Source organism: Cimex lectularius, unplaced genomic scaffold, assembly GCF_000648675.2.
Source record: "Cimex lectularius strain Harlan isolate CLEC.00 unplaced genomic scaffold, Clec_2.1 scaffold81, whole genome shotgun sequence".
NCBI lineage: Eukaryota > Metazoa > Arthropoda > Insecta > Hemiptera > Cimicidae > Cimex > Cimex lectularius.
The window spans coordinates 1606968-1626773 of record NW_019392692.1 but is presented as its reverse complement, the minus strand read 5'-3'; the positions used below and the strand labels follow the sequence as shown (position 1 = coordinate 1626773).

The 19806-nt window shown below is 33.5% G+C and overlaps 2 protein-coding genes across 3 annotated transcripts in view; one reads left to right on the top strand and one right to left on the bottom strand.

Annotated features, from left to right (window-relative positions):
• Window positions 1-2058: 2058 nt before the first annotated feature.
• Window positions 2059-13613, top strand: LOC106660827. 2 transcript variants are annotated; one of them, XM_014383800.2, is made up of 8 exons: window positions 2059-2423; window positions 6057-6224; window positions 6288-6424; window positions 6502-6559; window positions 6672-6790; window positions 6860-7836; window positions 8295-8386; window positions 10985-13613. In XM_014383800.2, the coding sequence occupies exons 2-8, from the start codon at window positions 6060-6062 to the stop codon at window positions 13082-13084; spliced, it is 3648 nt and encodes a 1215-aa protein (XP_014239286.1). In that variant the 5' UTR covers window positions 2059-2423; window positions 6057-6059; the 3' UTR covers window positions 13085-13613. The 2 variants fall into 2 exon arrangements, with proteins under 2 accessions (XP_014239286.1, XP_024081713.1); XM_024225945.1 differs by lacking the exon at window positions 2059-2423 and adding an exon at window positions 2609-2657.
• Window positions 13614-17175: 3562 nt separating this feature from the next.
• The window catches only part of LOC106660809, a 60343-nt gene continuing 57712 nt past the window's right edge, over window positions 17176-19806 (bottom strand). The window contains exon 21 of the mRNA XM_014383756.2: window positions 17176-17850. Within this exon, the coding sequence (XP_014239242.1) occupies window positions 17684-17850 (167 nt within the window). The 3' untranslated portion in view covers window positions 17176-17683. The remainder of the gene's footprint in view (window positions 17851-19806) is intronic.

Below are 19806 nucleotides of genomic sequence, written 5' to 3'. Positions count from 1 at the left end.
TTATGGATAAGTCCAAGTTTAATATTAACATTTCTACAATTTAGTTTTAGCAAATGAAATTTTATTAGATAATATATTATAGATAATATTCAATAGGATATCAATGATATGTTAATGCAGCATTTTGGCACTTCGTTGCACCAAAATAAAATTTTAATGTGAATAATAATGAATATTCTTTATTCATGATCTCATCTGATTAATTTGTGAACTGTAGATAGACCATTTTTAAGATTAAAATTAAGATAACTATGCATCCAGAAAAAACAAAAAAAAAACAAACAAACATGAATACGATATTACAAAAACTGGTGTTTACTTAATAATTAATGTAGAATGATATTAATATTTCCTATAGTTATCTTATTATTTTATGTACCACATAAAAGGAATGTGTTACACTGTACTATATATGTGAAAGAAACTGAACTGGAATCAAATAAAATATTGAAAAATATATGATTTACGTTGTTTTTATGCCTGCAATCCAGTATTCATTGTATGAATGTTTGAGGTTGCAGTGTGATAAACCATACATTTCTAGTTTATGTAATTATAATAAAATAATAATGATGATGATTCGGGAGATGAGGTCTGGTGTAATGTAGGTTAGAAAAACATTTTCTTTATCGTACCAATGTTTTGTTCCTTATTGAGATCATCTTTAGGGCCTGGGATTGATAAACATTGTATAATTTAAACAATGTTTATAAATCCCAGGCCTGAACATGACCTCAGACCTCAATCAAAACTTTTTTTTTTAATATAAAGGCAAATGACTGGAAAAACCCTCAGGGATTTCTTTGTGGTCCCATGAAGAAATGTCATTTCTATGCTGAGAGGCTCTCTCTCATTGTTATCTCATGGCAACAAAATATACTCTGTTTTGTGATGTTTGTAGGGAAAGGATAAAATTTTAGCACATTTTGACAAATTGTAAAATATATGAAAGAGATAGACACCAGTTCGAAATTCCATTTTCCATTTATTCCATCGCACATCAAAGACGCACTTGGTGATGACCCTGACCAAATAGATAAATTACTAACCAAACCTATTTCTGAAATTGGAAAATAAAATGTCCAAATTAAAAAAAAAATTAATAATAAAAGATGCCCATTACATATAACTTTTATTTTCTGTCGGAATCTTCACAATCGTGCAGAAGAGTTCTTGATATGTCACCGTGTGACAGCTCACTTGCTATAGTACATAAATTGAGCTTGGTATTCAATCAATGTGGCTTGTGTATGGCTACGGGATTTCCTTGACTGGGAGAATTCAATCTGCACACTATTAACCTCGACAATAACACCATGGACCTGTAGGTGATCTATTTGCACAATAAAAAAGATCTAGACTATAATTGAAATCTACGAGTTTAGCTCATTATAACACATTTTAGTAAATAATAGTAAAATTTGATAGAACCGTAGGCCATTGTTCCAATTGCAAAACTTCTAACTTCATGGCTGTAAGCGGCCAAAAAGTTACTTGCTAGGTTCGACAGGTACTGCTTTGAGGGAAGTGTGAAAGAAGTTATGCTTAAAAAGCAGTATTCATGTGTGAGGTACGGCTACAGGCTGTCATCACCAAAATGCTATGGAAAATATGAAAAAACCAAAATTCATTAAAATTTAAGGGTGGTTCATTTATTTTGCTCATGACTGCATTTTGATTTTGGCTCTGTAAAGTATGAACATTTCAGTAAATGACAGTAAAAGTTAAGAGAAACAGTAAGCTGTTGTTTCAATTAAAAATTTATCGATCTTATGGCTGTAAAGTTGTAAAAGATCTATATGTACTGCAGGTTCGTCTTGAGGAAAGTCTGAAAGAATACAGAATTTCGCAAAAAAAACTAGAGTTAGAAAAAAGTAAAAGTTATTCGCTTGAAGTACTCAATCGTGATCAAATGAAAATGACCGTTGTAAATTTTGTCAAATATCGATGACCCACAATAGATGATAGACATCGACGTTAGAAAAACCGGCATGTCGGCGATATACGTAATAAAACCTACATATTTTGAACTTAATACTTAATTAAAAATGACCGTTATTACACGTTTTTGTCCTATTATCTAGGGATTGTTTGATCTGGAGGGTTGACTTGGTATTTGGTATTCCGGTAGATAGGATAAATTATGTGAGCATTGTAACTTCTCGAGCGTGCAGGTCACTGGTCAGTAGTTCAGACCGTTGGTGGGACATCTTCGAACTGGTTCTTTGTGATTGTAAACAAAACGTGATTTTTCTTCTATTTCGAAAAAAGTCAACACCCTTTAAAGTTTAAAGTTTCACGAAACTGCGGTGCGGTTTAAAACCACACTGCTTTGAACTTCTGTGCAGGTAGTGCTTTATTCAATTTAACAAGAGCTTCTACAACTTTTCCCCGATAAACAGCCTCACTGACTTGTCGACTGGGTAAGTTTTCCCATACTGGCTTTTACTTTATTGGATTTGTCAAAACAAAAGGAAAATAAACCTGGAGGATGATATCGCTTAAAAAAATTGTTTTGAAGCGCATTAACCTCATCATTGTAAAAAAAAGTGAATCAAAACATTACGATATATCATTTTCACGTTATCAGTGTGGTGAGCGGTTTTCGTGCGGCTCGCGGCTCGATTGAGTGAGCGATCGCATTCGCCTTTTAGGGGGTAAGATGTGTCAAGTTGCCCGGACTTGACGGATGCACACCCTCCACTTATTTTCCACTAACTCTGAACGGGGAGGTTTGGGAAAAGATACAACAATTCGGACAGAACAATCGAGTCCCTTTATTTAATAAGTCTGAACAATCCCCGACATGTTCCATCTCTTGCTCAATTAATATACAATCAATTCATGAATAAATCTCTATCCCTGCTTAAAACTAACAATTCTCTATTCCTATTAAACAATTCACAAATTAACTCTAAATAATTAACCAATTTAGTTCTTTGTTAGGTCCCACTTCACACACCCCAATTCTAATTCTAATTTCTCTCCCTGCTTAGCTTAAATAAATACTTCAATATATAACTAAATACACCCAAGCTTTCACACAAATCTCTATCCTAAATCAGCTTACTTGAGGCACGTATTATTCAGGATTCAGCAGCAGACTCTAAATCTTCCCCAACTGTTCTCCAATTCTCCCGCCAACTGATTGACAAATATTGTACTCACAAAACTGCGATGTTAGCATTGGTCTCATTACTCCTGCCCGACTCCTTGTCGACTCTTACGGAATTCTCACTGATTCCTCTCTACGCCGGCTGTCATGGCCACATCAGCCTACTGTCCTCAGTCTGCTCTTTAGACTTCTCTCTCGACGTCTCTTTCGGCCAACTCCTGGCCGGCTTCGTCCCCTCCTCGTTTCCTGGCCGACTTCGGCTCCTCGTCTTCTCCTGGCCGACTTTGGCTCCTCGATGCGAACTTCTCGCCGTGGTCTTCTTGATGACTCTTGGCCAACTCCTGGCCTACTTTGGGCCAATTCCTGGCCGACTTCGGCTCCTTCGGGTGAACTTCTTGCTGTTGTCTTCTTGACAACTCTTTGGCTCCTCCTAGTGAACTTTTCGCCAAATCCTGACCTACTGCCAATTCCTATGGCCCCGACCACGCTCTCCACTGACCGCTTTTACTTTTCAACTCCTCGTTGACTTGACGGGACTCTCTGACTGACCCAACTCAACTGCACTGACTCGACCGGACTGCACTGACTCCATTCCCTGTCTAACTCTATTGGACTCTCCGACTGACTCGACAGTGGACTGCCCGTTCTTTTTGAAATCGTACTTTTATCAATCAGTCGGGGAGGAGGTGGTGAACCCGTCAAGGTTAGGAAATACTGTTATGCTTCCTTGTGTGACCTGACTACACTTGTCCTCCCCAGGTCATTGGACTATTCCGGATGAGTCTGGGCATTAGCTAATCCTGATGGTTGAGTAATAAGGCCACCCGTCAGCACAACAGCAAATTTTTCAAGGGCGGTTGCCTAGGATTGACCCACATTTCTCAGTCGAAAACATCCAGCTTTTACCATTTCGCCAGGTTTGTTTAGCTGCATCTGGAGTTTTCGAGTAAGACGGGGTCAGCTCCCGAGATTCCAGGCCATTTCCGATTGCCCAATCTTACACACTTTCCCAACAATTAGCCAAAATATTCCTACTTTTAATCTTAATATTTACAATTAATTTAATTTCTAGATAAACCTGTTTAAGATTCCCTTTTGGGAATCTTCACAATCAGTAATGACATTTCCATACTTACTCAATTTAGCTGTCAATACCTGAATCACGATTGTAAGAAAATAACTAATATCATGCTTGAGTGTGTTTAATCACAGTTATTTCGTCCAGTTTACTTCTGCTATGTCTGTTCTTGATATTGGAATATTGTACAAAAGAAAATTACCATTTTGCCTTTTTACTAACTGTTAAACTGCTAAGGAGGAAGAAAGATGAAAAACAGTGAAAAAAGAACCAAGTAGTTGGATATGAGCATTTTTTTTTTTTAATTCATGGAATACAACTTATAACCATCACCGTAAGCCATAGTGTGTGTAGCGTGATTCACTTGTAGATACATTTCTCCATTAGAATTACAATCCTGAAAAACCACATTACATCTTTACCCCTGTGTTGAGATGGATCATGGGCCAAGTCTGACCATGAAAAAGCTGATATATTTGTTCGACACCTCAACAAAACCCTCACTCTTTATTCTGAGCGTGATAATGTTTCAAATTGAAATGTATATGATGAATACCTTCTATCTTCTCTCCCTCTGAAAGCTGTCACTCCTGTTGAGGTTAAATATATCTTGTCAAGCTTACCGAACAAAAAGCTCCTAGTTTTGACCTAATTCTATCCCAAATCCAACAATTCCTTCAAAAAGCTATTGTATTCGTTATATACCTCTGCCATTGTATATTTTGAACTACCCATTCACCCTATAATATAAACTACTCGCTATAAAACAGCACCTCATTATACACAACATGTAGAATTGAACTGTGGAGTTCATTCAATTGTTTAAAATTACAACGAATCCAGTTATTCCAGTCCAGAATCCTTCGAACCATTGCCCAAACTCCCTACTTCATATTCAACCCCACTATCTTCAACTTTCAAATTCTATTTGTATTTGAAATCACAAGAAGTAAGTAGAGATGCCTTGATAAAACCCTGAACTCTCTTAGTCCAACACCTTTTATCCCAAACAGTTCCTGATGATTTTAGGGCCTACTCATCACGTGGAGATACAGATGCAGATCTGGTAACCAGCTGCCTGACAACTGGAGACTGGATGAATCTCATAGCCCTTCACCTTCATAATCATGCCTCGAGCATTAGCATCATATTATTATGAGTAGCATGATTTACCAAGTTGCTCGCTGTTTGAATAGAAAATTAATCAGTTTTATATTGGCTGTTGGCGAAGTACGAATCTAGTAAGCTTCAATGTGTATATACAATATCTAGGAATTCTAGTGATGATTCCTCCTTTTCTGCCATAATTTTAAATTGAGCACTTGTTCATTCATTGCACATGCCAGTAGTACAAATGCAGTTGAGAGACGAGACTGGAAGACTTGAAGATCAATACGTCGGGTCCTTAGTGTCTACCCATGTCTATGTGACGCCACCTAATTACACATGAAGGGTCTCTTTTTTGCCGAGTATCTCAGTCACTCAGAAACCTAAGTGTGAATAGGGCCTAAAACACCAATGGTCTCACGATGATTTCCTCCCTCAGTAGTGTAATTAATGGATTACTTCTCCCCTCTTATAATACAAAATTTATAAAGATAACAAAGATACTTGTAGTGCTCTAGCACTGTTGTAACAATAAAAGTCAGATAACCAGTTGTACAATTGGAGTAATTTAATTGTACAATTGGAGAGATTTAAATTTTGTAAATTTTGATTTATATTTATATTTCCTTGGTGGCTATTGAAATTAGCCTGATGCCATAAAATCTAATTTTTAATAGAAATAATACTTTCATCTGTATATTTGTCTATAACTGTTCGAGAAATTATATTAACTAATGCATATGCGAATTTTTTTAGACCATGATGAAGGGAAAACTTGTATTGAAGGATAGTAGTGTGCCATTTTCTTACATAGTCCAATCAATGCACACATACATTGGGCATGATATTAACTGTAATGTCAGATTATACGGTGCAAATGTCTCACCACAACACTGTGTTATCATCACATTAAATGGAGAGCCGGTAGGCAGCAGGTAATTCTCATACTTATGTAAAATTAATTTTATTTGTACATTGTTGTTATAGCCAATAATACGAAACATGTCTCAAACCAACACGACCTTATTGAATAATGTTAACATAAGTAGTGAAGATTATACGCTTAAAAACAATGATTTGATAACAATAGGGAACGTCCAGTTGTTATGGACTACTGGCCAAAAGTGAGCACCATTTTTTTTTAAACTTTACTTTTTTAACATTATTTTATTTTGTTTATACGACTTTATTTTGTTTTTAGGAAAATGAAAAGGAAAAGAAGGGCAAAATTGGTAGACGGACCAAAAAAAAGATTGATGGTTAGTATGCTAACAATATGCTTAAACTTGAGCATTCTAAAGGATAAAATTTGTTATAAATTGTATTTAATCAATTTACTAACAACAATACGGGTTAAATTGATTGTTTTAGAAAGAGTTTCTAAATCCTACTAAAAAGCGTAAGATCATTGCGGAAAGGCTCTCTGAAACAGGTTTACTGTGTCGTGTATTTTCCAATTCAAAAGTTAATTTTAGGAAATCGCTAAGAAGGTCAGTTTTGATTAAAAAAATTATATATTCTTAAGATTTAAAGGACTAATGCATATTTAAATATTTTAGTTTTGATTTTGATAAATCTTTTATGGGAATGGCGTCCCCTGTTTTAGCCAATGCACAAACGAAACATGGTAAAATGTGTTTTTCTCATTCGACACCAGCTCCTGATAAGTGCAAATTGGATAAGAACAGCAAATTTGGTGAAAAAAGAACACCATTTTTATTTAGAAAAAAGAAAATGTTAAAAATGGAATTGTCTACAATTGATGGGTCTTTTACATCCAATCCCTCTGAAAAAACAAGCGCTTTTAATTTTAGTTTTTCACCCAGTGAATCTAAGTCTTCAGTTAAGAATCTTAAAGATTCTCCAAGCCTCAGTAAAACATATGGTAGACTTCAAAAATCACATAATGATACAGTTGTTGACAATATCGAACTAACTAAAGACCAATGTAATTTTAAAAATAATTCTGAGCTAAATTTTTCAAACAAGTCAATTTTAAAAACGCCTTCTCTGACTACTAAGAATGAAAATAGATCACTAACAAGTCTTCGTTCAAATGTCACTCCTAGCCGTCAAACTAAACAGTTGTCATTCCTTTCACTCAATTCAACTAAGAAAAAAGCTTTGGCTAGGACGTCTATGAACATTAGTTTAAAGGAAGATTCATTCACTCCATCTCGTAGGAAGTCAATATTAAAAAATACCACTTTATCAGATTTGTCTGTAAAATCTTTGCCTGGCCGATCTGAACTTGGTTCGCTCAAGAATGAAGATATTCCTTGTACACCGAAGACAGTGGAAAGAACAAAAGAAATAAATTTTAGATCTCCTAGAAATAGTTCATTAAGGTTAGAAAGTGACTGTTCTCCTAGTTCTACGCCAAAAAAACCCTGCTACTTTAAGAAGCTGGCATTTTCAGTACCAAGACAAAAAATGGCAGCAAAGAAAAATTTGAGTAAAAACATAGACGCTTTATGTCTTGAAAAATCAGTTAAGGCTGCAAAACAACTGAAATCAGAACCACCAAAGGCATTAGGTAAGATTTTTTTCCATCCATTTACTGTTTTTACACATATAACTTCTCTGTTTGCCATTAATAAAATTGTTCATAAAAAAATTGTCATTGTGTTTTGTGCTTAAATAGTGTAATTTTAATTTTCTGTGTATTAATTCAATTTTCAATCACCATTAAACATCTTAAAAATTTCTTTTTTAAAAAGATAGTTCGTACTCATGGTAAGTGTTTTTTAAAAGTATTGAACACCACACTCACTCCACTATTCATCATTTCTCTTAAAAAATAATAATAATCCACCATTTTAGTACCTATAAATTTCATTGTAACTAACTATATTTTTATTCGTCTACTTTATTCCAAATGTCAGGAAAAAATGCACACTAGTGCAGATATGTAATGTTGTTACTAAATTACAAAGATTCTAAGAGATGTTTCTTTTTAACTTTAAAATTTTTTACATTTTTTTATATTTTTAGATAAAAAGAAGGTAGCAGCACTACTAGTGTGCCATAGGAAAAAGTCACCTGCAAAACGGCCAGATGTTCAGAATGAGCTATCAACACCAGAGGTAAAATCTAGTCTAATAGTACAATTTTTATGTTGAATAATCTTAATGACACATAGAGAGTAGTAAAATGTAAAATGTTTTGATAGAATATTAAACTCAAGGTTTTTGGGTTTAAATCAAGGGTATTGAGTTATCCCTTTTCCCCCAGAATCTGCTTGCTCTAGGCTCACTGATCCTAATCTCATTTGTGTGATGTACTTACAATCATACCTCTTAACTTAATTGATGTGTAATACATTCCTCGGCAATTCACGTAAAATAAAAATTTTGCTAAACAGGGTTTTTGTTTTTGAACTGATCGATACTATGTTGTTTTAGTTTTTTGTTGATAAAATTTGTGGTGTTTCTGGAAGAGTATACTTATTTTTATGCTTCTACTTGGGATTTTAGTTCCAGATGTTTTTAGTTTGTCAAAGACTGAATGTCGTATTCAGTTGATTTAAAGAAATCTTTTTCTTCCATGGATTCTTCACTTATATCTTATTTTTTATTTACCTGTAAAAAATACTTTCTTAATTTCTGGCCTCTTCTGGCTACAATTTTTTCCCTCATGAAATGTGTAACTTTCATTCTGTGAATGATGAAATTATTTCCATCATTCTTTCAGTGACTGCTTGTCCAAATATGTTTCAAGAATTAAATTGTCCGAATGTGCTAAATGTGTTGCTAAATTCAAAATGTAATCATTACATTATTATGATGTTACCTTTATATATATTATTAGTTGTAAAAATGTATAATGAAGATTTTTCTCTACAATAAGAAAAAATGCATTATAGCAAATTTGAATGTTTTTATTTCAAATTCAGCATTTTCATCAAAACTTGATACACCTCTTATGTTTATTTGTTTATTTTCCATAATAACTGAGTATAGAGATTAATAGTTAGCTTAAAATGTAAACATAACATTAATAACTTGTTTAGATTAATAGTGTTACTAATTCTTTTACACTCTTTAGATTAAAAATAATGAAAATATGTTCACGTTAATCCATTCCAGAGCCAACTTTTCGAATGAGTAATTAGTTTCATTTATTGCTTTCTTTGATAAAACAATAAATTTGAATACAAAATTAACAATCATTATTTTTTCTTAAAAGTATGGTTTTAAGTCAAGAAGCTCTTGCCCGTGCAGATGCTTTAGCCAATGTCGGCTGTAGCAACCAATACATGCCACAAATTCTGGGTTATCCACAATGGTCTTCAGCGATTTATGGCCAATGAAAGTCTCTATTGAAGAGAAGATAGTGGTCGACTGCAATGTACGACAGTTGGAGATGATGGTTTTATCGCACTTACATCTCTATAGAATTCACTAATTTCGTGGTCCGCTTGACCAATTAATACATTACAATTAATTAAGGTTTTTAGTTGAGATGAAAAAAAGTTTATGGCACGAGCGGGATTCGAACCCACGATCTTGGGCTAGATACGCTGCTGCTCTACCACTTGAGCTATCGTGACCTCGATCCACTCGGACACCAACTTCCTATCTCAACCCCACCTTATGAGTTTTCCCTCCTTTTTGCCATTTTTCAAATGTCGTGTAATCGGATTGGATTCTCGACGACAAATGAAATGGCCACGGAGAGCTTTAGTGAATTTAATGATTAAAATGAAGTACACTTCATTAAAACTCTGTGAATTGAAGTCACGATAGCTCAAGTGGTAGAGCAGTGGCGTATCTAGCCCAAGATCGTGGGTTCGAATCCCACTCGTGCCATTAACTTTTTTTCATCTCAACTAAAAACCTTAATTAAGTGCTCTATAGAATTATCATTTAATGGCTTCCCTGATAGGTAGTCTACTCCTAACAGTCCGTAATATAAGGGCAGCTTTAAAACAAAGGAAGGCTTTGTGAGAATAGCCTAGTCTCTAGACGTCCTGCATCAGGATTTGTACTATTAGAGGGGTATCGAGTAGAAAAGTGACTATTTGCAAATCATATCTCGCTTGGACACTTTAACAATGGGGGGGGGGGGCTGTTCTCTTTACAGATGAGTGCCGGTTTGGTTTGTGCAACCAGGACCATTTGAGGAGAAGACTCGGAGAACTCTTTGCTTCATGTGCTATGCATGAGTCACATCCTTTTCAAAGACAGTTATGGTATGGGGTCCATGTCCATACCAAACTGATTGTCATACATAATGGATCTTTTGATGTACATTGGGGAAGATCATCTAGAAGCTATGGTCCCATTCACTCAATTTATTTCTGGGGACAACTTTGTGTTAATGCATAACTCTCAACCACATGAGTCTCGAGTTCTAACCTATTTATTGGAGGATGTAGGGATTACCACAATGAAATTATCAATTATGATTTTTGAATGTTTTGGTGAATTTTCTTTCAAAAAATCAAAATTAAATAATTTTTATTAAAAACTCATGAATTTATTTATGATCTTGTTTAATTTACTTTAGATTAAAATGTTGTAATGAATATAACAACAAAAATACATTTAGTTTGAAATAAACAACAAAATACAAGTTACCAATTTTATTTGTCTTTGAGTGTATTTTACATTATTTAGTTTTAGTGTTGATTTTTATGTATTGTTTAATAATAATAAATATAATCATGCATATTGTTTCAGGAACAACAGTTACCAATCTTAAATAAAAGTAGGATTTCAGCCTCGGAATCTCCACTCTCAGCCAATGTCAAGACATCAGTTGATTATGTATCGCTTCGAAGGGAACAAAAAGATGAATTGCTTAATGCCCTCGATCTTAAAAGAAAATCGGAGTTTAGCCCAAAATTGAACAAGCCGAGTTGTACGAGAAGGCTTAGAAGCTCTAGTAGGAGCAGTAAGATTGGAACTAACGGTGAATCGGGTGATTGTAACTCTCTCAGACCAGTAGCAAACCTTTTAGAACTTGCTGATAAGAAAATTGAAGGTATTTTCAATACTTCGTCTCAAGTGAACACTTCTGTTAAAAAACTACTACCACTTCCCACCGTTTCTCATATGGACAGAGTTTATACCACGTCTACAGTTGTTGACTATACTGATGTCAGTGGTGTTAAAAAATTGTTTACTCCCTCTCCTAAAGGAGATTATAGAAATCCTATGGGAATAAAAGAATTATTTGCAACTGAAAAATCAAGTTACTTAAATATTCAAGGGGTCCGAGAATTGTTTTCTGATGATAATTTATCAAGTAACAACATTTCTTCTAAATCAGACTGTGGAGCTAATAACAATAAAACATCTGTTGTTATTCCTGTTAAGTCATCTAAACGTTTGGGTAGTCCTATTAATAATAATGATTGTTACGGCTCGAAAAGAATTAAGATAGACAATACATCACCATCAAAGAAAAATCCATTCGTTTCTCTGAAAAAAGTAACCTTTGAAATCAACGAGACCTATAAAGTTAGAGCTGGAAAAACTCCCACTAAAATTAAAATGAACAACAAACAAAAGGTAATGAGTAAAGATAAAAAATCCAACAATGAGGCTAAATCTAAAAGGAACAAAACTAGTAGTGATATTTTAACAACTTTGAAGAAAGATAAAGTAAAGTCTGGTGTAGGTTCGACTAGAGCCAAAATTTCTACACAAAGAAAATCTAAAACAATTAAATCAATTTTGAATGCTCGTACTTTACAAAATGACTCAGATATAAATAGGTCGTTAAATGAATCAAACTCAACAAAACATTTAACAAAAGAAAGTAATGAAAAAGTAACTACTAACAATGAAAGAGAGAATAAACGTAAAAGTGTGAAGAATTCAAAGAGCTTGACAAAGACAAAAATAAAAAATTCTTCAACATCGACAAGTTTAAATCAATCAGAAACAGTAAAGCAAAAGAAAAGACACTCCTTAAATTGTCCAAAGACAGTACTACCAAAACAAAGGAAAACTGTTAAGAAGACAGTTGCTCGTGAATCACATGCAAATACCTCCAAAGTTGCTAATGTAGCTTCAAATAAAATGATCAAAAATTCAAAAGTACAAACTCCAGTAAAGAATAAAAAGGCAACAGAATGTTCTAATCCTAAATCCTTAAAGAGAACATATTCACCTAAAACTACAAATTACAAAAAAGAAAAATCATCAGAAAATCTCAAAAAGAAAACTAAATCCCAGGAAGTTTCGAGATCTAAAGCAGAATCTCTAAAAACACCAACTAACAAAGCGCGCTCTAAGAATAAAAAAAATAATGAATCTACTGCAAAAATTGAGTCGAGTCAACTTCAAAGCCCAAATGTAAGTGTTAAAACATCGAAAAATGTGAAAAAGCCAACTCAAATAAAGAGATCCTCTCCAACAACAGTGGAAAGGATAAAATTGCCAAAATCGTCCAATTCTACAAAAAATTCGAAGTCATCTGCAGAGGGTAAAACAAAAAACTCAAATGATTCTGCTCGTATAAAAAATAAAAAATCAACTGTAGAGGATAAAACAAGAAACTCTAAACAAGCCAAAAAACTAAAGATAGAAAAAAGTAAAACTATTGCAACCAGAGGGAGAAAAAAATCTTCAACACCTGCTTCTCAATTAGCACCACCGTCCAAATTGAATACAAAACCACAGCCTAAACAAACTAAGACTAATTCTACTAAATCGGCAACAAAATCTGTGAAAAAGACACCTAAGGATATTAAAGCATCACCGTCAAGCTCTAAAAAGCCAGCTACTGTTAGTCTGTCACCCAGGAGGACAAGATCAAAATCTAAAATTTAAAGCCTTTCAAAGATTAAAGGTTAGATGTACACAATGGTGTGTTATTTTTTAACACACTGTCTTTTGTTGCATTGCAAATTTATAATTGTACAGAATAATCTTGTAAATGGTTTATACATTGAGTAAATATTTTTTGTCATTTTTATTTTATTTTCACAATAACTTTTCACTACAACACAATAACAATCAAAATATCTCTGTTAAATAGCATTCTGTTTACTAACTTTTATCACAATTTTTGTAATGATGAAGCATATTTTATTTTAAATAGACTTTATTTCTATATCTGTGAACAGACGTAGCTCTAAAATCTATGCGTGTGAAGTTGGGAGAGCTCTTTCAAAGAGTTTTAACTAAATACGGTATCATCAGAATTATGTCTTACAGTTGGGTGTATGGTGGTAATTATTGAACTTGTATTTTTTATTTCATAGTAAAAACACCCAACTAAAATATAATGGTGAACTGTAGTACTAGTGAAAATATTTATTTTTGTTTCATAAAAGATAAATAAAGAAATATAAGAGATGGTATTGGTTTTTCCACAACCCTTAAATTACATGTGAAGTGTGAAGATTTATAGTTAATAAATTATAAATTATGACATTAGCTTATTACATAAATAATAATTTATTTAATAAGCTAATGTAAAGTTCATAAATAAAATAAGAAAATTGATTTCTGCCTTATGGAGGCAAAAATGTAGAGGTCCTAGTGAGCAATGTGAAAAAAAATTACGTTTACATTTTCGGTCAAATGCAACTGCTTTTTTTTATTACCAGCTATACTTAAAAGCTGTTTTCATTTTTTTAAAATTATTATTTTTATTTCAACTACAAGGTTTTATGAACCTTTGTTTCTTTGAAAATGTCCTGGGATACTATCTTTGGCAAGCGCTATGTCAATGCCTTGTGTGGTTATTACAGCTACCAACACCCTCAAAAGTAAATATTTTTCACCTTTATAATTATGTATTTACGTCGCAAACTAAGTTGGTCTAATAAAGTAGTCAAATAAATAAAACAATTGGCTGAATTGTAGTTGATAAAATTAAACCAGTTTTAATTGGGGTGAACTGGGCACTTCTATCTCTTGACACCTAATCGCATATTTAAGAGTAAGATTCTGCGGTAAAAAGGGCCTTTTAAACTGCCATGTTCTGTTTCATTTTTTTTTTAAATCATTGCTTGGCTGGATTAGTGTGAAACGTCTGCTACTTAATAGCATATGGCTCCATAGTAGAAAATTGGGTTGACATCAATATTTTGTCATAAATTTTAAGAAGAAAAAAATGCCATTTTTTACACAATTTGTTAAAATGATCACACATTATCCCAATGTTTAAATCAAATTTAGATTCACGGAAATTAAGTGCTCCAGATAAATGTTGGCAGTTGAGCTATCCACAAAAAATATCAACAAATTTAAGGAATTTTTATTTATTGCAAGATTGTTGAATTAAATAAAAACAAATCAAATTAATAGATGATACATGAGTCATGAGCAAAACCAGTAGAGAGGGCCCTCAGAGAACCTGAGCCGGAAACGGATCGTACTCACCCGATTAAGGATTGGCAATACCTGGTTGACACGTGAGCAGGTGCTTTTGGGCCAAAGCCCGAGCAGGTGCCCCTTATGCAGAGAAAGGTTACTCAATCTGTCCCACATATTAGAGGCATATCATGCCATGGCTCCGTATAGAGAGCATGTAGGCATGTTGCCAGATTTATGAATGTTTCTTGATCACAGCAGTTGGTTTCTGGGTCCCTTCCAATTTTTCGGAGGACGTGGGAGTGTTTTACTTTTATTTATAGCTATATTTCACCTGTTTTGTTTGAATGTATGCATTTATTAGTGTAAATGGTGAGGGGTGATGGTGAAACAATGTCACCATTGCCCCTCCAGCAGTGTGTGTGTGTGCTTAGGGTCATTGGAGGAATGTTTTTAAAAGTACCTCATTGACTCTAATTTAGTTTAGATTATTAATACTGTGATTGATGGAGGAATATCCAGTATTCTACTGACTAATCAGAATGATTGCAATATATGAATGTAATTATTTGTGCGACTGATCTATCCAATATAGACTGCGTGTATTAGGGTAGAAATGACCTAGATGTCAATATTCCCTGCTGGAGCCTAATCCTGTTGGTAGGGAAGCAACGATCCCCTGGGCATTTGGCTTAAGGAGGATACCAGCGGCCTAGCCACATAACGGGGTGGGTGAACTCCCTGATATATATACCCTAAGGTAAGCCACATTGGGGGAGTGACAACCCTTTAGGCTAAAGTATACGTTTATAATAATTATTCATTTTGCTCTCATTGTATAGGTCTTTAGGAGCTTGTAAAAGTATTGTTGATAAAAGAAACTACACGTACATAATGTAAACTATGATTAGTACCATGGAAATGTGCTTTTCCCCCAAAACTAAATACGTTCCTCTTGGTGTGAGAATTACAGAAGTGCCTATAATGGTGTAGTGCTTCACATTCACAGATATGTTTTTGGATTTCTCTTTACAGAATGTGGCATGTCCATGGCTTTGCCCTTTTTTGTGTTATATTAGTTGATAGGGCAATGGCTGGTTTAGAGGCCTACAGTTTTCCTCCAATTTGAGCTGCAAACACTTACCTTCATTTTTTGTGAGATTTATACCTCTCAGCTTTGTGATTGTAGTTTTTTATCGAGCCATTTTTCTAACATCGTATTTAGGACTCTCTCCTGTGTGCCTAGTTGGTCCAACCTACCTTTGCACAATCGGAATGCAGGAAACTCAGCTTAAAATGTAATTGGAACAAGTGAAAGGGGTTTTGTTAGGGTTTAATCCTTGTTCTATATTTGATCCATCAGTAATCCATATTAGGGCTCCTAACTGAAACAGGGTTGCCTTTTTTCCGAATATCTCTTTGATATCATATCATAAGTGATTATGAGGGTCTGTCAAAGTTGAGTTTTTCTTTTGTTTTGTCAGGACTGTTACGGCCATAATAATAGATTTTGGTAGTAGCCGGTTAATAATAGTACCTTGTGAAATATGTTGCCTGGCTTCTCTTACAAGTATTTCAACTACGAAGTTAATATTAACTTTTTTTTATTTTTTTTTTTTAAAGCCCATTTGTAGGTATTTTTCCTTAGTGATGAATGCCTTGTCAATGCCTAAACCGTTGTGGCCACCGATGCCCCGGCTGCCCAGTGTTTTTTCTTACAATTTAATAGTAGACTAGTCTAGTAGACGATTTATTAGTCAGAGTTAGGCATTCAAGAGAACTGACTAGTGAGTTGATAATTTTAAGAAATTAAGGGAAAATAATCTGAAATTGATCTTACTTAGGGCTGATTTGGATGAAAAAGTTCTTTATTACTGTACCTATCTACTGAAATAGGTATAAGGTATGGTCCTCAGCTTCAATAATTTCCTGGGGTCTGCATATATCAAATGCACCAGTCAAAACTTATGACTATAAAACTTGGAGCCGTTATACTAGACTTTTACCATAATGATAATGGACATTTAGTCATCCCTTTAAAATTAATTAACTTTAATTTTTTTGAACATGAAAACTATCTGAGATCACAAAACCAAATTGTATTTTATAATAAACAACAAATGATAAAAATCAACATAGGAAATTAAAAATTAACTAAGTCATTAATAAATACACTTTTTATATTTGTCATATTTTGACTTTTAAATTAATGATGGATTAAAAAAAACAAAACAAAAAAAAACAGGTAGAATTATGACATAAAAACATGACACATTATCGAAAAAAATCTGATATGTGTGCACTTTAATACTTCAACGATTTAGAAAATTATCAATGTAAAAATCATTCTTTCAGAACTGTTGTAAATAAAATTTAAACTTAACAAAGTTTCTCATTGTTGGTTTGTATTAACGAAATTATAACCAACAAAGAATTATTCACATATTAAAATAAAGATATACGTTGTAATATTGTAATCAATTCAACAGTAACTCTAATACCTCACACATTCAATAAATATTATAAAAGTGTTAACAGATATTTTTATTATTTTTTTGTGAATTATGGTCTTTTAATTTTTTATTCTACTGATTTTTCAATATTTATTTTTTATATTGTAAACAGTTTGTTTTACATTTAAAATATTACAAATTTTAACTTGGAAAGAGAAAAATTCCAGATACAATCTCTTTATATTCCATAATAAAATGCCTCAGTCTTATACTTGGCATGCATTATTCATGGGGGCCGTTAACTAAATTACTTTAAAAAAACAACTACTTACGTTCTAGATTAAATTTGCATTTAACATTTAAAAATTCACATTGATTATAATTTAAAACTCTAAGAATTCCAGCTTCAAAGATGTGGAAAAAATTGATACAACTTTGTATAAGAATTTTGGTTTGTAAAATTACAGATCACAGTCTACTCTAGTAAATTTTGGAATGATAACAATTCCCCGTTATGAAACACATTTATATAAAACATTGATATGTATCACCATTTTAAAAAGTTACAAACAATTTGTTCTGAATGACATTTACATAAAAAACAATGTTATGGACTAGAGTTTTTTTTTATATTTTACAATTAAACGAATTAGTTTTAAGTATCATAAACAACTTTGCCGAGTTGTCTCAATTTCTTAGTGGCACCGAAATGGAACCACGAACCAACTTTACGGCCCATTGAGTACTTCCGATGAGTTCTAGTTAATCTATCGTTTGTACCGTGTAATGCTCCTGATGTATTGCTTCTTACATACGCTTTACCTAAAACAGTCACAGAAAAAATAATGTTACAAATACATAATTCTAAAATTTAATTTTTTTTTTTTTTTTTAGAAGGTATTTCAACTATGAGGTTATATGAACCCTTGGGGTGCCAATGTTATAATTGTAAAATGTAATTTTGTAAAAAAGAAAAGAAAAAAAGTGTGTTGAGTTCGAATGCAGAGCTGCTGGATACAAGCCCGGGACCTTTACCTTACAGTGATGTGCACTCAATGTCTAAACCGTTGTGGCCACCGATGCCTCTTAGCATAAGTTAATCTAATTTTTAATTTATTTATATAGGCTCAGCTCTGCCCAAATGTGTCCTTATGAACAGAGCCTATGACTTCTCGTGGAAAGTGAGAATCACTTATTTCAATGTTTTGGTGGAGTACAATTCTCATATCGAGCGGTATTCCTACTCACTCCCTATATGGAGCACCCGTCAATTAAATGGGGCACAATGAGCAATTTCTCTGCATGCCAGACACAATGTGGGCTTTGGCCCAAAGTGTCTGTGACTATCAATGGCCAATTTTGAGTAGGGTTAAGATCCTTCTTCTTTGCATTAGATTCTAAGGGATTAAGGGGCCACGTACCAGTCGTCCACAGATGCTGTAACTTTTCCTTTACCATATTCTTTACTGTACAATTAGCGTCAGTGGGTCGGATTGCAATAGTGAGCCGTCCCGACTTTTGAACGCATTGTCTGCATGTTCATTGCCTTAGTTTATCTTATTCTCAAAAGTTCTACTTAGCTCCATGTTCACTTTGATATATCTACAATATCTGGTCAGATGCTTTTTGATTCCATACTAATTAAGTGAGAATGGCACACACATCTGACAGATCAAAACAGCGAAGAAAGGCAGGTCAAAATGATAGTAAATGACCAAAATATAAATAAATGAGCTATTAACGATGCTTTGTGCCTTAATTCCCTAAAAAAAGCTTGAAAGTTAACTGTGCAATTTACAAACTGATCGTAATTGTGAGATTTTTATTTTTTTTCTTCAGATTTTTGTGATAACTTAGCTTTTTAGTTTGATAATTGAAAATTAAATATTTTTTTTGTATGTTTTAAATAAAATTAGTTTTTCAACGTTTCAGCGATCCTGTAGTGATTTTAACGAACTATGTTTATTTTTTGAAAAAACTGAAAATGGCACAGGCTCAATGAAACATTGAAAAATTGTAATATTATTTAAAAGACCTTTAACAAAAATGTGTAAAAATATTCATAAAAAAATAAAAAAAATAGGACAACAATAACGAAGAAAATTGAAATAATTAATTATTTTTTAGAAATAATTGTAAATGCTGTAATTTAAAAGTCATATTTTTATGTCTGATATTTGTTGTTAATATGACAATTTTATGGCAGATTTTCTATAAATATTCTCAACATCCTTTCTCTCAACGTAACAAATATTATTAGTAATTAAGTAACCTTTATGTAAGGTATTGGTTGGGATAAAAGTCAGTGTCACGAGCGGGATTCGAACCCACAACCTTCGGCTAAATATGCCGCTGCTCTACCACTTGAGCTATCGTGACTTCAATTCACTCGGACACCAACTTCCCATCTCAACCCACCTATTTTGAATTTTCCCTCCTATTTGCCATTTTTCAAATGTCGTGTGATCTATTTGATTCTCAGTGACAAATGAAATGGCCATAGAGAGCTTTAGTAAATACATTGCTTTTTTGCTTATTAAATACATTAGATTTCGTGGTCCGATTGACAAAAAAATAACCTCTTTCAATTAAGTAATCTTTATGTAAGGTATTGGTTGAGATAAAAAAAGTCAGTGTCACGAACGGGATTCGAACCCACGACCTTCGGCTAAATATGCCACTGCTCTACCATTGCGCTATTGAGACTTCAAATTCAAAAAAGTAGGTTGAGATGGGAAGTTGGTGTCTGAATGGATCGAAGTCACGATAGCTCAAGTA